We start from the raw sequence: 20,257 nt of genomic DNA on the forward strand, positions 1-20,257 counted from the left end.
GTATTAATTTAAGGTTTTTTTAATTCAGAATGTGATAGATATTATTTTTAAATTATTTTTTATTTAAAATATATTAAAATATTTTTTTATATTTGTTTTTTGAAATCATCATATCAAATTGAAATTGAAAAAAAACAAAAAAACATTGGTAAATAACCATGCCAAACAGAACATAAAATCCATTCCCAACTTGAACTCGAAACTCTTCCAACCTGGTTATGATGAACTTCAAGTCTCTGGATCCAATCCCTGCATGAACCTCAAAGATCCTAGATTCAATCTTGGCTCATTCCGTGAGTGCCAGAAGCCATCCTAACACCCCAAACTTGGGTAATAATTAGGTTAATAATTGAATCATCATCTAACTATTAAAGTGGTATTTGTCCAACTATTTTTTTTTATTTTTTAGTTTTAAATTAATTATTTTTTTATATTTTGATGTGTTTATATCAAAAATAAAATTATAAAAATTATAAAAAAATTATTTTAATATATTTTTAAGCGAAAAAAACACTTTAAAAAACAATCTAAATCATATTCTTGAAAGTGAACTAAATCATCATAGGTTACTAGTGTAAAAAACAAGTTTTGAAAGCTTTAAAAAATCACTCCCAATGGTTTTCAAAAGTCTTGAAAACCAGTGTCATTTCTCATTTATTGAAAATAAAAATAAAAAGTTTTCTTGACTTATTTAAATGTGTTTTGAAGAAAAAAAATGACACCAAACAATCCCTTAACCAATCATGTTTGCTTTCGCCTACTTGAAATAAGAAATAAAGATGGTAAAAGCAAGCCAAGAGCAGCTAAAATAAGAAGGAATTGAGTTTTTTTTTTTTTTTTTGCCCTTTTTAGTGGCAATGCAGGTCTATCTTTCCCTGTTCTTTTTCACTGAACCTGATCGCTCTCTGTTTTACATGGCAATTTTACCAAATCTGATTCAATTCAACTTACCTAAGGCTCAAACTCTAATGACATAAACCATGTTACTCCAAAATGATAACAGGAGAGTACAATTTCCAGATCTACAACATAAAGGAAAACTTTTCCGTTTTGAAGACTTGGCTGCTGTGAATTTGAAGACTTGAGAAAGTTTCATCGCAAAGCTATAAACCAATAAGATGATAAGATGGAGCACATAGATGCAAGAAATCTTCTCATAAAAGAGTATAGTTTACATTGCTACTACAACATGAATGGGATTTTTTTTCTTTCTTTTCTTTTTCCATGTTCAAGTGTTGGTGGAGATGGGTATTTGAGCGGTGACTTGAGAAATTTCTCTTACGAGGGCCAATTTCTATACCAACCAGCCCATGCGGAGACCAACCCGCTAACACCAAGAGTAACAGCATGGTTGCAAAATGGGTTGGGCTCAATATCTGCGAGAGCAATAATGAAATCCGCAACGTTAGCCGCGACGGCCATCAACCTCATCACTCTGTCTGCTCTGATCTTCCTTAGGCTCTCTGTCGCATCCTTTGAAGTATCTTCTTTTGAAGAAGTTAAGAGCCTTCTCTCTTCATTTAGTCCTTCTTTTATTATAATAAAATCAGATATGATGAAAAATATATAGCCAAAAGACTCACCAAATGCTGAAATGAAGCTCATCCTTCCGGCCAGCTTTGCGTCCAGAGTTCCAATTCTTGATAGCCAAAGAAAATGGTCGAAAAAGAAATAGACCATTTCTCCTGCATTAGCAAGAACAGCTAGGATCTTAAACGTTGGGGTTGAGCCAGGGCCTCTTCTAAGAGCATTGAAGCCGGTGAGAAACCTGCCGGTTCTAAAGGCTTTCCTGCCAAGGCCAGAAGCAACTTCCCATTGCTGGAATCTCCGTGCAACGTCTGGATGGGTGGCTTCTACCTGCCAGCGAACAAGCTTGGACACGTACTGGAAAGTCTTGACAAGCTTATCTATTCCATCTCTCTTTGCTAGAAAGATGACCAGCTTGTCCACTGTGTCATTCATGGTTGAAGTACTCTAATGGCTGCTGTTGGTGTTAGTGATGAATTTGATGAAAAGTTATTCATTTGCTTTCTTGGCAGGGTTTGGGAGCAATGAAAAACTAAAAACGAGAGCCACATATAAATTCGTTTATGGATAAATTCTGTAAGGTGTACAAGCGGTTGGACTTGTTTTCTCCCCGCTACCTTGTTAATTTTCTTGTGTTACTAATGTTCTTGTATGCTATCTAGTTGTAGGCCCTCTGTCTTGTGTACAATGAAAGCTTCTGTTGACTGTTGCATGTTGCATAATTACAATAATGGTGATGATTTAACTCGGTCATACCGGACTTTGTGGTGAAGAGCGAGGTAGGACCCTGATGTAATCGCCACATCTCCCTCGAAGGAAGAAATGGAAAAACAGAGGATATGGATAAAAGCCCTCTGTGCCACGAGCTAAAATAAACTTTCCTAGTAAACAGAGTCGAGTGACTAACACAGTTTTTCACGACAAACTTATTTGTATGGCACCGAGTTGCTTATACTCAGCAGAAAGACGTGCAAGCTTGCAGAATCATCTCTTATAACGGAGCTGGCAATTATTTGAGCAGATTAATCGGCAATTCCATGGACAATTTTGGCTGAAGCTGAAGAAATCACTGTCTGAATTCCCTTCAGACTAGTAATAGGTGTAAATAAAATTTTGTTTCTTACATTCAAGTCCAACTGTTACAGTTCTGCACGGCTGTCACAAATCTCATCGAAAGACAAATCAATGGCGTTGCGCCAGCAAGGGCTAGAGCATGCAGCCATTAGCAACAGCTTATTACGACCTTCCATCATGCAAAAGGAATTTTAACAAAAGATGAAGCTGCTTACACGTGACAAATGAGAAATAACTTGCGTCCTACACTTTTCAATTTAAAAAAATAAAAAACCCCCCACCAAATCATGGACAAGCTCAAGCAGAAAGTTGTACAAGGGATTGTATTGATCATAAGCTTTCGGAATGATATGACGCTTGGCAAATGAAACAAAATCCATATGCTAGAATTACAACATTAGTTTAGTTCAAGCATTGCAAGGTCGCAAAACTTTCCAACCGCAAATTGTCATTACAAATTTTCCAATCTGACATTGTTCAATTTCAATAAGATGGCACCAGCCAGATTTTAATATCCCATTCCCATGCACAAAACATCCCCAAATCACATCAGGTCCTTACTTACCCCCGGCAACTCAGCCATCCAAGTTCAACCGATTACATGTCTTTCCTGCAGGCTGGAACAGAAATATGCTATTTGATATATCATATAGATTTAAGTTACCTCGAGGTACCACACCATTTCAAGTTAAAGTGCATCCGATTCCAGTCCACTGAAGTAGATTTTCAAGCAAGCATAAAAAATACTGTTCAAACAATTGAGTTTTTTAAGAGACATCTGAGCTCTAAAAAATACTATGTAAAGGGCAGTTACCTATACTTGGCCGATCCTGGCTTTTGAAATTTTTACTCCAAAGGCACCCACTACTCTGTAAAACGAAAAACCTGCTATCCCATGAAACTGAATAGTTAAGGTTTCCTGGTCATCCACCCACCCAAAAACACAATCTAGCTGGCCTCAAAGACTGCCTATTTATTTGCAAAGCGCTCACACCACCCAGTCACTTTGAGTTTCATATGACAATGGCAAAGGCAAAATAAGTGGGGATTTGAGCTTTCCTACTTACTAGATCATCAATGAGCTAACAATGAAATGCAAGCTGACTTGAAATGGGACATGGTTAATAGCACCGGGGATTGCAATTCCCAAATTTCTTTCCCTGTCTAGTTAACAAGCAGTGGTTGCAAGCAAAAATAGTCCAACTTTGGGTTTCTGGAAAAAAAAAAAGTCTATGATAAGGAGAGGTCAACCTATCGACACGAGTTGTTAGAAAATAAGATTTATTTGTTACCTCGAGATTGAGACACTAAACCATCATCAGTATCAGCCGCAGTGTCACTCAAGCACATATTTTGAATCTGTCCTCTTAAGTACATGAGAACATCAATGAAGAAAGATAGAAGACAAATACTAGACTCTGAAGCCATGCTACACAGACAAATGCATAAAAAAAATATAGTTCAACCATAAAGTAGTCACAACAGCATTAAGTAATACCTACCTCCAACCTTTCCTCCTCTAAAAATATTTGATGAAAGAGAGGAAAACTCTCAATAAAGCTGTGAGATAGCAAAGAAAAAATTCACTCATGATGACAATTGACGTGAGACTCCAAAAGCACATGTTTATGAAACTTTGAGATTAAAAAGATTAAAAATGTCTACCTCATGATTTTAAACTCAGATATATATATCAACATAATCCTCTAATATGGGCGAACTGGACTTCTAGGTGACCTCCTGCGATCGTGCCTAACAGGGGAACGTGACCTGCTCCGAAAACGGTGCCTATCCTTCCCACCATCTCTTCCATTCCTAGTCCTCCAATCACCTCGACTGCCCCTACCATTCCACTCCCTTGACCTTTCACGATCTCGGTCCCGGTCCCGCTCCCTTTCTCTATACCGATCCCTATCACCTGAATCACTCCTCCTCCTACTACTCTCATATTCCTTCTCCCTTGGTTTCTTCCGTTCTCTGGCTTCTTTTTCCCTTGCTAGTCTTTCCTCTTCCCTTGCCTTCTCCTTAGCTTCCTGCAATTTGTATTCCACATTCTCAGTAGACTAAAAAGAAACAAACATGTTGCATGCTGGATTAATACAAAGTGCAACTCACCTTGTACTCGGTGATATAATCCCGGACCATCCCGTATCCAATGTGCTGCTTCCCTGTGACATGAGACTGAGTTCTCTCTGCAGCATCATTCGCAACTAGAAAAGAACCACAAATCTCACACAAAGCCATCTTTTTCTCCTGTGGAACCACCAATACTTTATCATTCTGGGATTGAATCAGTGCTTTCTCAGCATTAAGTTCATCCACCTGTTAGAAGAGTCACCAAATGTCATATTTCAGAGGGGAAAAAATGTAAGAGTAACACAATATCACACTTTCAAGAAGGAACTGCAACTTAAAAGCACGAATGCATTTTTTTTGTCTCTTTGTTATTTTCACATCTGCTACGGAACTATAGGAAATAAATAAAGTCATAGCACCTTTTTCATAAGAGCTTGAGCTTCATCCACCTTCCCAACTTCACCAAGGGCTTCCACTTGCACCAGTAGGTTTTTTATTTTCTCTTCCACCACAGATAACCGTTCAGACTTGTCAGCTGACAGCGAAGGAGGTGCTACTGGTTCATCCCCTTGAGCTAGGCGTTCTCGTCCACGCCTAACTCTTCTATCCAATTCCATAACCTATGGAAGAAAAGGATCACATGGAAACATGTAAAATTACATATCACAGATAACAAGCAACCAAACAAGTAGAAGTAAGAGACCTACCAATTTCTCACATCTCAGAGCAAGTTCAGCTTCAAATTTGGCAAGATATGCATCATGACTTGGGGACTTCTCAAAGCTAAAGTCAGAAAATAATTAAAAAAAATCCATTACACCATGTTTGAGTACATATGCAGAGAGTATATGTAAATTCTGGTGAGGAAGACCAACCAAACTTTGATAGAACACCTAAGTTGGATCTATCATGCACTGCGAGAACAAGCATCAAAACAAAATAAAACCAAAAGGCTTTATGTAAAAATCACTGACACTGCAGACTAATTTGAACTGGAAAAATTATACTCCTCTTCTTACAAGGACCTGCTGAACAGTTTAGTTCAGTTACATCAAGTAGAAAAAACAGCACACCATCAGTGTTCTGCAAACACAAGATACATCTTTTGTTGCACATATGAAGCAGTTAGTCTCATATAAACAAGCATGTTAATAACTAACACATCAATATCAAGAAGTAGCTAGTTTAACAAGCATATTGAATCAAATGACATGACACAAAGCTCAACAATTAAGAAGAAACATAACATTGGACAAGTTCCTGCAATAAATCAACAATCATTCAAAAACCACCCTCATTCTGATTTCAGGCACTAGGCCCGCAGGGAGCTTGTAGTCAGTAACACACCAGAAATAGAACGCAGCAATTTCATAGCATTGGCAATCAAAATAAAATTTCCAGACCTACCTTTCTTTCAACTTTGGATCATGAACTCTATCACATGGTCCTGGCAGAAAAAACAACAAGAACAAAAAGCAATTAGAGAAAGATATCAAAATATCACCAAAAGACAACTCAGACACGGATATACCAAGAGTTTAATACAAGCTGGAATTAACAGAACCCAATCAAAATTGATCAAATAAAGCTAAAAATAACTTACCAAGATCACTCTTGGTGTTGACAAAGAGGTCATGAGGACAAAACCGAGCCATGTAATAGGCACAAACCTCCTTTGAATCCCATGTTATTTCCTTGTAATCTTTTCTCTCTTCCTCCGTCAAATTACGATCTTTAACATAACAAACAAACCCAGATTTTTAAACAAATTAACAGCGCCGTACAATCAATCAAATAATCACAGCTTTGTAAATCTGGCAGAATTCGAATAAGAAATTAGGTTTTAATTACCTGCACCCATGAGTTCATCTAGCATAGCGCGTTGAAGGTCCATGAGCTGCTGATGGTGGGAATTGGGCTAATTAACAGAACTTTATTTTCTTTTAAAGCAAAATAAAAGAGATTACGTTGAATGGTTTATAAATTTTTTTAGGGTTTTTCTGAGGATTGAAGTTGAATTTTAATTTTTAGGGTTTGGTTTTGAATTTTGATGGGAATGTTGTTATGATATATGTTTGGGAGACGATGGAGTGGGGGTGCCTTTGAGCTTTGATGCCTTACTTCAGATCGGGGACAAGTATAGTCCATTCCTGTTCTGGTTTAAGGAAATTATTCTCTCCCTTTTGTTTCTGTTTGTTATGTTTAGAATTGCGGTAAATATTATTATTTTTTAAAGTATTGTTTTTAAAATATATTAAAATAATATATTTTTTATTTTTTAAAATTATTTTTTATATTAATATATGGAAACAATTCAAAAATAATTAATTTAAAACAAAAATATTAAATTTAAATAAAAAAACATATTTAACCTTAATACCAAGTACTTAAAAGATATTTTTTATTGTTTTTTTATTCTATGCTACCTCTTAAAGTCAATTAATATTTTCCTTCCATGTCATAAAATCAACTAACAGATTACCTACACATTATGTGGCATCACATAAATTTTTAAAAATTACAATAAAAACTAGCGGTAAATATGGACTCGGAAAAAAAAACGCAAAATAATAATAAAAAAATTAGTTAAAAACAGACTTGTTATGAATTTAATAATTGTGGACAACTAGTAACTTAATTCCACGAGTTTGAATTATAAAAATAAAATAAAATATTATCTTAATCAAGATAAATCATCAACGCCAGAAAGGAAAAAAAGATGAGTATTTAAAATTTATTCAAAATTGTGAGATATATATTCATATAATCTTATGTAAATATAAGAATATTATTGTTCAAAAAATAATTAATCTGGAGAAAAAGTATAACTATATATTCATCAAATTCACAATGAATTCAAATTGCTCAGCTTAGGGTGAGATAAAAATCGCCATGCTTCTCTTTTCTTTTTCACGGCATTAATTGGTTTAGATTCTTAATCTACTAACAATATATATATATATATATATATATATATATGATAAAAATTTGCAGCTTTTTTGCTAACCGTGATATAATCATGTATTACAGAGAAGAACCTTCATGAAAGAATCGTAAAGAATACACTTGCAGAGTGAAGGCAACATGCATGCAACAATGCGTATAAAAAGGCAGGGGCAACAACTGAATCTTCTGAGATGGTATGATTTAGTTGAAATAGTGTTTATTTCAACATCAAAATTTCCAGCGAGGGAGATTCTAATCTAAACTGACACGGCGGATTTTACACACGAGATTCGCCGTTGAAAGATCTAGCTGGTTCCCTGAATCTGATTTCACAAGTTGCTTCAGCTGGTCTCTTGGGGTCGAGAGGCAAGTGTGGAACGTTGCAAGGATTGGAGGAATTGGCATCGATAAAGCAGAAAGTACATTACTCAGGTATTCAATATCGACAGATAGTTGTTGTGCGCCACGATCTGTTATATACTGAATACCCCGCAACTGCTCCATGTAAAGGGCAGTGGCACCTTCCGCAACCTGTAATATGGCAACAACAATGTACACCATCAAACTGGTTATATAAATTTGCATGACATCAGAAATTAAAATCCTGCTAAGAGAACAGTAGTCGACTAAGAACTAAGCTTCTGAAGGACTTCCAAGTACTGTAATAAAGAACAAGTGCGTTTTGCAAGCTTTTTCCAGGTAACAACCATTTTTTCTTTTTCAGTTTAGCCATAAGCAAATCAAATTAAAGACCTCTACTATTTTGCTGACAAATTCTTTCCTTTTTTTCTTTCGTTGTTTTTCATGTCTTCTGGCAAGTAGATTCCAAATTGAACACTCTAACCCCAACTCATCCTCGAGACCTTGAAAACTAGACCAATGGCATCATTGGGATGAGGTAATCTATGTTACCAAATAAATTTATTTCAAGTCCCTGTACTTCTAAAACTAAGAAAATGACCACAGTAAATCTTCAGGACTTTAAGATTAGGTAACCTTTACCAAACCAAAAGGAGAATAAACTTGGTCAGCTGGTCATCAGGCCTTCTCAGTTTCCAAATTGGCACATGCATATCTTAGTTGGGTCAAAATTGACTCCTGTTCCTTGTTAATCGCAATTCAAGCACTCAGAAAATATGAAAACAAAAGGTGGTGGCTTTATCCTTATGATATAAGGTGGTTACCTTGAACATCCATTCGGTTGCAAAAAACTGTGCTTCTTCATTGTTGGCATCATTATTAGATATGCCATCGGCAAGTGGCTCCAACTGCTGGGGTAAGGTAAGGAGATATTCGCCAACACTGGTTACATATGACTGAGGGTATGCACTGAAGGTTGGGAGACGGAAAGAACTATGTTCATCAACTGCAGACCAAATTGGCAAACGAGATACATCACTGAGGCGCTGTCGTACTTTAGATATGAGGACATCATAAACAAGTTCATTCACTGCATCAGCAAATGCTGAAACTCTCTGCGATGCAAGTGGAAGTGCATGAAAGCGGGGATCTTTGGACTGCAATACAGCACGAGAATGTCACTATTACAGAGTTTAAGAAAAAATGAAATGGCAAGGAAACATGTGTTTAAAGTAAACAGAAAGTATTATTGGATGGTAAATTGATAGTCTAGAAAACCAAGAAAATCACTGCATAAATTTATTTCAAGGCCACAGCAGCATGAACCCTGTCATTTTCCCAAGTGAGGAGGAAACAGGTCCTATATTTTATGTACCTGATCTAAAAGGTTAAATAGTTTCCGAGCCTTCTCAGGAGCATCAACAAGTCGTACAACTGCCACATCCAAGGCAGCTCTTTGTCCCAAGGATGGTTCACCATTTCCATCAATAATGGTCATGTGAGACTGTTTTTGGTCCAAACTTGATCCAAATACCGAAAAAGACAAACTTGTGCTTATTCTAGCTAGAGTGGATCTCAAGGAAGCTTCAAAGACAGAAGACCTGCTTGTTAGACAATCTGCAACTGTGAGTATCTGTAAAGCCCCTTGAACAATGGACCATTCCTCTTCATTCGAGACCATGTCAACTTTGCGTGCATTTTGACTCCCTTCTTTTTTCTCCAAACTTGTGTCTTTCTTTGGATCACCTATGTTATCTACTCCACTCACAGCTCTTAAGGATTTGAGCGTTTCTTGAAGCAAAGAAATGTACTGTAACATTATATCATCAAGTGCAAGAACTAGTTCATCTGCTTCGGAACCACCAGTAAAGCTGATGCACCTTTCTACAGCTGCTTCAAGAAGAACAATGACATGGGGAGTAGACTCTTCCATTCTCCGAACTGTTTCACTCAATTCGATGCCCTGGGCTCCCACACCACGAGTAACAGCTCCCCTTAGATCAGCCCCTGCAATCTCAGAAGAGAGGATGGCACGCTCCATCTGTCCATACCTGCAATACATCCAATCATTAGTCAACTAATGGAAGACAATGGTCTATGCCACATTTAAAAACCAAGAAAGAGAAGAAAACAGAGGTCAGCAGTTAATTGAGCATATTAAAATAGATAACAGCAAAATCCCCAGTAATTTATCACAATAACTGAATTGTTAGTGGTCATAATTGGCATCAAAATAACTGAAACCTTATCTGCAACCCAACTAAAACACAAATCACCTTAAAACCAAATTTATCATGAGCTGAAACTGAAAGTACTGAACAGATTAACTTGACAATTATGTAATTCTATTAGACTTGCTAAGTTTACACGATGGCACTCTCTTCTATCACAATCATGTAAATTGATTAGGGTAAGTGAGCTCACAACATCTTTACAAAATTAAGTGACGCAGAACCTATATTCCCCTTCCAGTCACGAAAACGAATGTTTGAGGGATGTTCATGGATATAGTGGGTCAAGTTTTGATCCATAATTGTATTCAATTCACCTTCTAATATTTTACAAAATATAAACCTGACACGTTCAAAAAAAATTTGGACCCGAGCAGTAGCAGGCTGGATAGATTGGGTTGGGATAAATTTTTTGTAGATGTTACAGATATTCGTGAGTTGGGCATATTAGTTCTCTTATTATTCGACAATCCTAAAAAAATTATTGGATTGCAACTGTTGGAACTAGATAAGACCTCTAAAATGCATATATTAGAAACAACATAAAAACTATCGTAATTTCCATATAAAGACAAAACAAAAACCACACATATAAAAACAAAACAAAACAAAAATCACAGTCAAACATTTTATCAAACAGTTAGGGTACAATATATACCAGGACAGACCAACAGGAAGAAACTAAAAAGTGCTTTTGGGTTTATGATTTGACTAAGAAAATAAAAGTTCAATCTGGATTCTTGAAATTTTCATTTGTTTTCTCATAGTCTCTTGGTTACCAAACAGAAAAGATAAGAATAGTAAATTACACGGTCACTTCATCATATCAAACTTTAAAATGAACAAATATAATTTATGTGAAAGTGGAGAATAGAGAGAAGGGAAAGAGATTAAGAGAATGAGAGGTGGTTGTGATTGTGAAGGCAAGAGAGGAAAAAAATTATGAGATAGAAGGAAAACAGATGAGCCAGTTTTTTTTAACATTCCTATGTTTGCTGACCACACTTTCTTGTCTGTAAAATGGTCAAACCCCCTCTTCACTACTATGAGAATTGTCAGCTGACTTTTAGGAGAAACAGAAGACCTCATTATTCAGCAAACTAAACATGTTGACTTACTGAGCAAGAAAAGGTCCTCAGGCCATGAACCCAATAAAGCTATACTATAAGCAAAAGATTAGACTAAGAAATCAATCAACCAAAATGGAGCATCTAGTTTAGTTGATGGTTACCTCTGTTTAAAAGATTCATAAGGAAGGTAGACTGCCTTCAGCGTATCCATTAAAACTCGGAGATCAGATTCTGAAAATAAGTGCTGAACATTCCTTGCAAAGGTGGCTGTCATGTTGTGCAATTCAATCAAAGCCTCAAGATGCTTAGCCTGGATCTTGATGCCCTTGGGCATATCTCCAGATAAAATATCCAATATACCTGCATTTACAAATAGAAATGGAAGGATGCACATTAAATATTTGAAAATCAAAACTTAACCTCAGCTAACATTAAAACGAAAACAAAATAACATGAAATGAAGTTGCCATATGTTCTCTCTTTTTACTTTTCTGCAATGCTTACCAGATCAAATTTACCATTTATTTTTCTTCTTTTGTTGATTCATAAGAAGGCATGGGGGATAGCACACTCCCTCCCCCACCCCACACGCATAGACACGCACTAAAACCCCTAAACCCAATTCCAACAGATCATGGACATAGCTCAATTACCAATTTCAAAACATCAGAGCATCCTCTAAGACAATCAACTATTTCCCCTAATGAAATGGAGAAATTTAAAAGCCTGAATCAACAATCACGTTAACCCAAACAAGGTAGCAAAAACCTGGAAATGCACATAGAATGTGAATAACCTAGTTTTTGTTGTTTCTGGGACTTGAGCCCGATGGCATTAAACTGTGCAAAGCAATATGATTAAAGATGTCAAACTCAAAGGATGTAAGATTAAACCTTTGGCAAGTGTTTTTGTCTCAGGGACAACATCTCCAGTGGCAAGATTGATACGGGAAATAAAACTTGCCCCCAGAGCTGCCATTGTCTCAATTAGAAGCTTCGGCACAAGAGTTCTATAGTCCTCAGGAAAAGCAATTGTACACCTGCAGACAATAGTTTTAACTACAAATTGATATCATTTGAAATAAGGCAATGATTAATCATTACAGATGATGGCACCTAACTTTTTGAGACAACAACCATGGTTCCAAAGCCACTCAACATGTTATTTGCATGAGAAAACCAGATGTTTTAAGTGTTTTAACAGCTTTATAAGAAATGCATTTCACTTACAAATCCAAACAGAAACTTTGCTGAGAAAATGGAATGCAAGAAATACACAATCAAATGTTTCCCTAAAACTATGTAACTGCCTTCATACTGTAAGTACTAACCTTGCAGCAATTGAATTTAACAATCAGATTCTGGAACTAAGTAGCTGTTTAGTTTTGGTTTTACATACCGAATCAAATATTCCAGTCTCCTATACATGCATTCATTCACCAGGACACAAAGACATCAGTTACTAGCAATCCTTTCTCAACACCACTATTCTGAAGCAAGTAAGCAACTTAATGTTGGGACAGCTGTATCAGAAATTGACAGAATTAAGACGATCTTAACATTACTTATTCACCTCTTTCATACATTAATGGTCCTATGACAGATGATCCATTCACCATGAAATTTTTTAGTTTTAAAAATATGTATTCCTAGACAATCTATAATTTTGGAAAGATTAAAATGTAATACCATTTCCATTCTTGCTCAAGATAGAGCAGCAATTCATCATAGAAACTCGGCAACCAACTTGCAAATGAAATTGCTGGTGAATCATTGCTGCCTGATAGCCTATCCATCTCATTTCTCTCACTTGCAAGCTTATTAGCACGTTGCCTAGTTTCAAAATCTTCCCATAGCTGTCTTAAAGGCTTTAGATGAACTTTGGTATAATGCATCTCTAGAGACTTAAATCTCCCAATTCGCATCAGAATTCCCCTCAAGTCTTGAGCAATATCAACCTGCATCAAAGCAAATGTCCAAGCAATTCAGTAATCAAGAAAAAGCAACTACAGCTACCAAAACAAGATTCTGTATTTGTATCTTACCTTGCGATTGGATAGTGCATCCATTAAGCGAGGCTGTACCATTGAATCTAACCTATCCTCTAAAACCTCGAGTTGCTTCCTCACATTAGCAAATTCAGCGACCTAGAAACATACAAAATGATTTTATTTCCAATTTCAAAAAGCACAACCTAAAAAACTTGAACAAATAAAACCCAGATCAGCAAAAATCATTACCTCGCCAACAGCAGATAAGCAATGCCTCATATTAGCCAATGTTTCCGCAGCACGAGGAAGATCACCGCTAGCAAACACATCCTCCACTGTGGAACTCAATTGCGTTAACCCCGCCGCATCCTATTTTAATCAAAATTCAAATTAACAAAACACAAAATTCAAATTCAACACTTAATAATAATAATCAAATTCTCCAAGTAAGACACGAATCTTTTTAAAATTTAACCTGCAAAGTCTCGTAAGCAGCTTCCATTCTCTGCTTTACAGTATCAACTTTCGCAAGTGCCGCTATAGATTCCGCCGATGTTCCCTCTGCCTAAATGTATCAACATTTAAATCGGACTGTGTTAATTAATCATGATTTTTAATTTTTCTTTAGATCTAAACAAAAATTGGGAGCCTTGAGAGGACCTGACCTTTTTGAGCTTTTGGAGGATGGAAGAGACAGAAGTGCGAAGAGAAACGGCGTCGTCACGCAGACGAACGACATCGCGAGTGGCGCGAGGGACACGGAGGAGAGCGGCAGCGCTCTGTTCCTCGAGAGAGGCAGCGATCTCTTCGGATACCATCTGGAGTTTCATTTCGAGATCCACCAAGTGTTTGTCGAGTGATTCTTGTTGGTGCCGGGTCTTGCAAGCGGAGTTTATCCATTTTTTCGGGTCGAATTTATCGTCTGAGAATGGACCTAGATCTAACATTGAGTTTTTGGAGTTGATCAGTGAGTAGGAATGAAATGAGAGAGAGTCTGTCTGCTCCTGCTGTTAATGGATGCGTCTAACGGACGTTTTGGATCACTCATAGATTTTAGAGGTTTTCTGGGGGTGGCATTTCTAATATTGAAAGAAGGATTCTATGGCTATTGACAGTTTTAATATTAGCACATTTAAATCTAAAAATATTAAGAAAAACAACAACTAAAAAATACAGATTTTGATATATACCAGCTTTGATACCCGCGATGTTGCGGGCATTTTAAGTAAAATATGGTTCTAATTATATAAGATAATCAGAAATATTTTACAGTAAAAACATAATATTCATAAAGTTAAATTATAAAAATTATTATAAAAATTAAGTAAAAAGAGTTAAATTCAAGTAAAATAAAAGTGTTTACAGCTAAATATTTTATGTTTTTTAATGTACAATTAGCTTGCAATGTTGGATAAGAAAGTATTGATTAACTAAATGTTAGTTTTTTTTCTACAGCAAAAAATTAAGTATAACTGTAAGTTATAAATTATTCATAATGCAATAAGCATCAAATATTTTTGAAGATAAATAAGAAATAAAGATGTAATTGTTATTGAGTATATAAGTTCATAAAAAAAAGAAAGGCAATTAGAAAATGATAATGATATAGTTGATTGTGATTGAATTAATTTTTGTAAAACAAAGAGATGGTTGAGCAATACAGAAAACTAAATGATATTGTAGATACAAATCTTTTCAGGTGATGAAATGGAGAGGCGTTGCTTCTTTGGAATTACTGGTGTAGAACCAACATCATCTCACATCAAATATAAACAACAAAGCTAATATGTTAAGATGTTATAAGAAATGTTAAGAGTTTATAAGGAAAAGTGCAGGGATGTAAAATTAAAACTGGTAAAATATAGCCATGGTTGTTAAAAATGTGTTTTAACTTGTAAAATCATGTGATTTTACGAGTCAAAACATGTAAAACATATAAAATCAGGGTTAAAATTTAAAAACCAATAAAATTAGTTAAACCCGATCAAACTCGCATAAAATTGGATAAACTCGTAAAAAACATTAAATACGTACTGAAATCGCGATTTCACTTGAAATTTGAAAGAGTTAGAGACTTAGAGTTGATGTGCATGTGCTGACTCAGCACTTTCCTTTGGCCCTTTCCCATGCAGCCACGAGTTCCCATTTCCCAGTCCCCCCCGACCACTCCCCCACCCGACACTCCACCCTTCCCTTTCCCTTTTCCTTAAATCGCCAGCACTCAGCAGATTAAGACACTTGAGAGCCTAGCTGCTGTGGTCAACCGTGTGACTTGTTCCGTCCCCGTCCCGGGTTCGACCCTCTATATGCACGCCTATCACCCCCGCGGTGCCTAACCTACCCCTGGGCTTGCAGGATGTCCAGTGGGCCGTGGGGAATAGTCGTTGTGCGCGCAAGCTGGCCCGGACACCCTACGTGAATAAAAAAAAATCAAATTAAGAAATCGGTTGATTCTGTTCCACTCTCCAGTCTCCACTCACCAGCAGCGCTGTCTCCAGTCTCCACTCTCTCAGTTGGTTTTGCTTGCTATCGAGATCCGAAGCGTTCTTGGCGAGATGAAGATTTGCTTGTTTTTTCTGTCTCTAATCTGGTATGTGTTTTTTCTGTCTCGTCTGGTATGTGAATAATTTGCTTTCATAAACGTGATTTCAATCATACATCTCGTCTCTGTCTATTATTTGAAGTGGTGAAGGAATGGTCTTTAAAGTATGTCTGTCTATACCCATAACCGTCTTATAGATGGGTTCCCGGAATGAAATTCCTCTGCTGTATAAGCCATACACTAGCCCCCCTTATCTTTTCTCTTCATACAAAGACCAAGAAATGGATCTCAAAAGGGGTTGTGTTTTCAAGCAGCCTTAAATCTTGATCTTGATCTTATTATACGATATACTACCAGCTCATAAATATTTCTAGAGGGTTTGTTAACGAAGAGGGTACTTAATTGGTTTATTTGTAGTTAATTCATTAGAAATAAGATGTAATCTAATAATATTTGATTAATTCTTGTGGTTTTATGTTCGACTATATAGAAAAGTCTGGCCATTTTCTAGAGTTTCTTTAATTGTTAAGAAAGATGTAACTAATAGTGAAGGAATTTAAGTGAAAATGAATTTTTTTTTTAATATGTAGACATAGCTTTCATAAGAATGTTGAGATTTGGAAAAAAGAGAAGCAGTAGAATCAGAATCAGGAAAGCCTTGTATGCAAATTTGCTCTGCTCTAGATTTACATCTATGCCAATTTACTGAGTGAATGAGGCAAAGGAGCTTCTTGAAGAATGTTGAGATTTGATGCTGAGTTCGATTCTGACCAAGTTGTTAGGTTAATGGTTGCCTAATCTCTCTTCTGACTTAGTTGGGTTGTTGGTAGTTAAGTTTCGTTCTTCTTTTTAATTTCATTGGTTTGTTTTTCTTATTTCTAGGCTTTTCCATGCCAGTTTTTTTCTAAGTTTGTTTTAGATGTTTGTGGTAAATTAAAGATACCTTGCTTGGTGTATTTTTTTTATCTGTAGAAATACTGGGCTGTGAGATTATTTCCTTTCTTATGCGTTTTGTGTGCTTTTTTCCCAGGGTTTGGATGTCGGTTGTGTCTCTGCTTTTTGGTTGAAGTCTTAATTATCCTAGTTAATGTTTTATTTTGTTTCTTGGATTGTATGAATCTATTCTGCATGGTTTTCCATTTAGACTTTCTCAAATATTCCTTCTGTTTCCGGCAAAGTATGGTCTCGGTATTTGTCTAGAATTGTTTTTGTCAACAGATAATCTGCTGAATTCTTATAAAAAATTGAAATGTTACACTCTTGCCTGTAATCAAGGTTGTCAAAAATGATTTTACGATTTTAGTTAAAATATTTTACTTGTGATTTTACGATTCGAATTTAGGATTCGAGTTTATATTATATGTTTCGTGTCGTGTCAAAAAAATATTTTTGACAACCTTGAATATAGCATTGAAAAATAAGTTTACATGGAGAGGCATGAAATAGGAACAAAACAAAAATATCTTGCGGCATGTTCGCGCGATATATATAAAAAACACTTCGGATTAACCTAACCTTTGTCTCTCTTTTTTTTCCTTGGAAAAAACTTAAAACATCTTCGTTTTGGTAAAAAAAAAGGTTTTTCATCTGCCAGACGTGGTCATGAGTCAATAGTCACCATGTTAACATACAGGGGCAGGCCAGACTGAGTCTCGTAATCATGGTTAATTATCTACATATTTTCTAAGAATCCCGAGACTTTAAGTTCACAGGCCAATTCTGCAAAATCTAGCAGCATATAGGCGTAGCTGGATGCTTACATACTAATTCTTGAAACTTTGCATTTTATTTTGTCTGTAAAGTAAAAGAACTTGACAAAAGTGAAAAACAAACCTAGCAGTGTAGATTATTTACAGACTAAACCAAAATGGCTCAAGCAAAATCCAATGTTGTCTAGGGTGTAATGGAAAAAAGATAACCTTGCAAAACATATGAAGAGTCCATTAAAACCAGGAAGAAGAAGAAAAAAACTAACTTTAAGAACACCGGATGAAAAGAAAACCAAAGAGCAATGAAATATATAGGCAATTTCGATCACCAGTAACTAAATTAACAACCCATGTGCACCGAAAAAAACAACATTAAAAAGAGCAGCTGAAAAGAAAGACAAAGAGCAATGAAATAACATGGGAATTCTAATCACTGGGAGTCAACCAAAAAGCTGCTGGAAACTGAGTGTTCTTTTAAATGCAATGGAAGAAGCAAACCCTTCAAAACAATTGGAAAGAGGCCAAACATCTTGTGAGTTAAAATAAAATAAAATTAAGAAGCCACAAAAACCATAATAATTAAAAGAGAAAGAACGAACACACATCAATTAGAGAAGTTGCTGGAAAAACAAAACCAGAGCTAAAGGCAACGAAGAGTGTAAGAAAAAAAAAGACAGTGGTAAATTGTCAAAGCATTTAATGCACCATCATCTCACATGTGCAAGTAAAAGTCTTTCCTACTGCAAATAAGAAGAAAAGACTCGATTGCAAAAAAACAAAGAAAAAGCAGTGTAAATTTTCAAAGCATTCAATACACAAATATGATGATGTTGCTTTTGTAAGTCAAATACTTTCCAAGCTATTGCTAGTTACAGTTCTTTTAATAATATAATAATAACTAACAAATAAAATTATTCGATGGGAAAGCACATTGCTTTCCCCGCACGTTAACCAACAAAGAAAATTGTTCGCTGGGAAAGCACGATGCTTTACCCGCACTTTAACCAACAAAGAAAATTGTTTCGTGAGGGGAAAGCACAGTGTTTTCCCCGCATGTTTTAGAGTTCTTTTAATATATATATAAGAGTTAAACTGCAATGTTGAACGAGCACATGTCAAGACAGTTTATTTTACAAAAATATTTAACAAATTATCTTGTATTGTGATAATGGGTACTTTAAGAAATATACCTTGTAATAAGTTTTTAAAATGAAAAATAAAATGCATAAAACAAGAGTGAGGTTATATATATATATATATATATCAAATTCGATTCAGGGATTGACCCAGCTAAGAAGCCGAGTCTCGGGGTACATGGGTTGATATGGATCAAACCGGGTCAGCCCGATTCAACCTGAAATTTTTTAAAAAAATATTTGAAATTTTAATATTTCATTTGAAAAAATTAAGAAACAATTCATGTGAATATAGATTATACTTGTTGTAAATAATGTAGTTTAAAAAAATTATTTCAAAATGTTTTTTTATCTTATATTGAAAAGATATTATATTATCATTGCCCTGTTTGTTGGCTGGAAAGTAGTTTCTTTTTGGAAAGTGAATTCCAGGAAAGTGAATTATTTTTCGATGTTTGGTAGTGTAATGGAAAATAAATTGGAAAATATTTTTCAATATTTGGTTATGTCATGAAAAATAAGCTGGAAAATAACTTAATAATGTTTTATTTTTCTCAAATTTATTAAAATAATGAGGAACAAATCTTACAAATTAAAAAGTTGAATGACAATGAAATTCAAAAAAAATATAATTTCATAAATTATCTAAAATAAAATAAATAATAATCAAAATAATAGAGATTAAATCTAAAAAACAAAAAAATTGAAAGATGGAAAAATTAAAATAATAATAATTAACATTTCATAAATGATTTCAAATAAAATAAGTAGTAATCAAAAGAATGAGGACCAAATTTGATAGATAAAAAATTTCAATTAAAAAATGATAGGGGAAAAGCAAATAACAATTATAAAAATGAGGACCAAAGTTAATATAAAAATTAAATTCTAAAAGATAAAATTGAAAAACAAATATTCAAAATAAAATGTGTATAGCAATCAAAAGTTTAAGGACCAAATTTGATATAATCAGCAAATAATATGATATTTCTAAATTTTTCATAACTTCCAAAAAGTGTTTTTCACCCAAAATAAAAGGAAAACACTTTCCTGGAAACCAAGCCAAATTTTCCTTTAACTGGAAAGTGTTTTCCGTTGACCGAAAAGTGTTTTCATTGACCAACTTTCCTAATAGCAAACAAACACGGGAAAGTTTGGAAAGCGATTTTCCGGAAACCACTTTTCAAGAAACAACGCAGCCTGTTGAAGTATTTAAACTAAAAAGGTTTTTTATTCTACATTGAAAAAATATAATTTTTTCTTGTGAACATATAATATATATACTAAAGGGTTTTAAATCTCACATTAAAAAAATAAAGCATGCTTCTGATATTTATATAATGAACTTTAAAAAGGATTAATAATCAATTAAAAAAAAAATCTCTGACTAGAAGAAAAAATACATTTTGAAAAAAAAAGAACTCTATCAATTTTGTTGGATCGTCCGGGTCACAGGTTGATCAGGATTTTACTCATATTGATATTTCACCTTGCCGAACCGGTCCAACCACCAAGTTAACCTCTCAAATCGGTTGGAGTTTAATAACTATGGTTTTTTATTATAATTAAGATCAAGGTAAAATATTTTATTGAAAA

At 35.0% G+C, this 20,257-nt stretch overlaps 3 protein-coding genes across 5 annotated transcripts; all 3 read right to left on the reverse strand.

Annotated features, from left to right (window-relative positions):
* Positions 1–1,136: 1,136 nt before the first annotated feature.
* LOC133701268 (peroxisomal membrane protein 11B-like) lies at positions 1,137–2,150 on the reverse strand. Its single transcript, XM_062125130.1, has one exon. It carries the CDS (start codon positions 1,960–1,962, stop codon positions 1,279–1,281), a length of 684 nt encoding a protein of 227 aa, XP_061981114.1. The 5' UTR covers positions 1,963–2,150; the 3' UTR covers positions 1,137–1,278.
* An 816-nt stretch (positions 2,151–2,966) lies between these two features.
* Positions 2,967–6,857, reverse strand: LOC133701267 (uncharacterized). Of its 3 annotated transcripts, none has more exons than XR_009843542.1 (9): positions 6,529–6,857; positions 6,281–6,409; positions 6,085–6,124; positions 5,385–5,460; positions 5,097–5,297; positions 4,717–4,923; positions 4,267–4,634; positions 3,894–4,161; positions 2,967–3,814 (listed from the first exon to the last, which is right to left on the reverse strand). XR_009843542.1 is itself a non-coding variant. In XM_062125129.1 (8 exons), exons 1-7 carry the CDS (start codon positions 6,569–6,571, stop codon positions 4,308–4,310), a joined length of 1,023 nt encoding a protein of 340 aa, XP_061981113.1. In that variant the 5' UTR covers positions 6,572–6,857; the 3' UTR covers positions 2,967–4,161; positions 4,267–4,307. The 3 variants fall into 3 exon arrangements, 1 of the variants encoding a protein (XP_061981113.1); XR_009843541.1 differs by having other exon boundaries at positions 2,967–3,314; positions 3,416–4,161; XM_062125129.1 differs by having other exon boundaries at positions 2,967–4,161.
* A 788-nt stretch (positions 6,858–7,645) lies between these two features.
* LOC133701598 (conserved oligomeric Golgi complex subunit 7) lies at positions 7,646–14,369 on the reverse strand. The gene is made up of 10 exons (XM_062125572.1): positions 13,940–14,369; positions 13,750–13,839; positions 13,524–13,643; positions 13,329–13,430; positions 12,973–13,241; positions 12,178–12,323; positions 11,446–11,644; positions 9,359–10,034; positions 8,808–9,140; positions 7,646–8,154 (listed from the first exon to the last, which is right to left on the reverse strand). Exons 1-10 carry the CDS (start codon positions 14,219–14,221, stop codon positions 7,876–7,878), a joined length of 2,496 nt encoding a protein of 831 aa, XP_061981556.1. The 5' UTR covers positions 14,222–14,369; the 3' UTR covers positions 7,646–7,875.
* Between the last annotated feature and the right edge of the window lie 5,888 nt (positions 14,370–20,257).

This window comes from Populus nigra, chromosome 8 (assembly GCF_951802175.1).
Source record: "Populus nigra chromosome 8, ddPopNigr1.1, whole genome shotgun sequence".
NCBI classification, from domain to species: domain Eukaryota; kingdom Viridiplantae; phylum Streptophyta; class Magnoliopsida; order Malpighiales; family Salicaceae; genus Populus; species Populus nigra.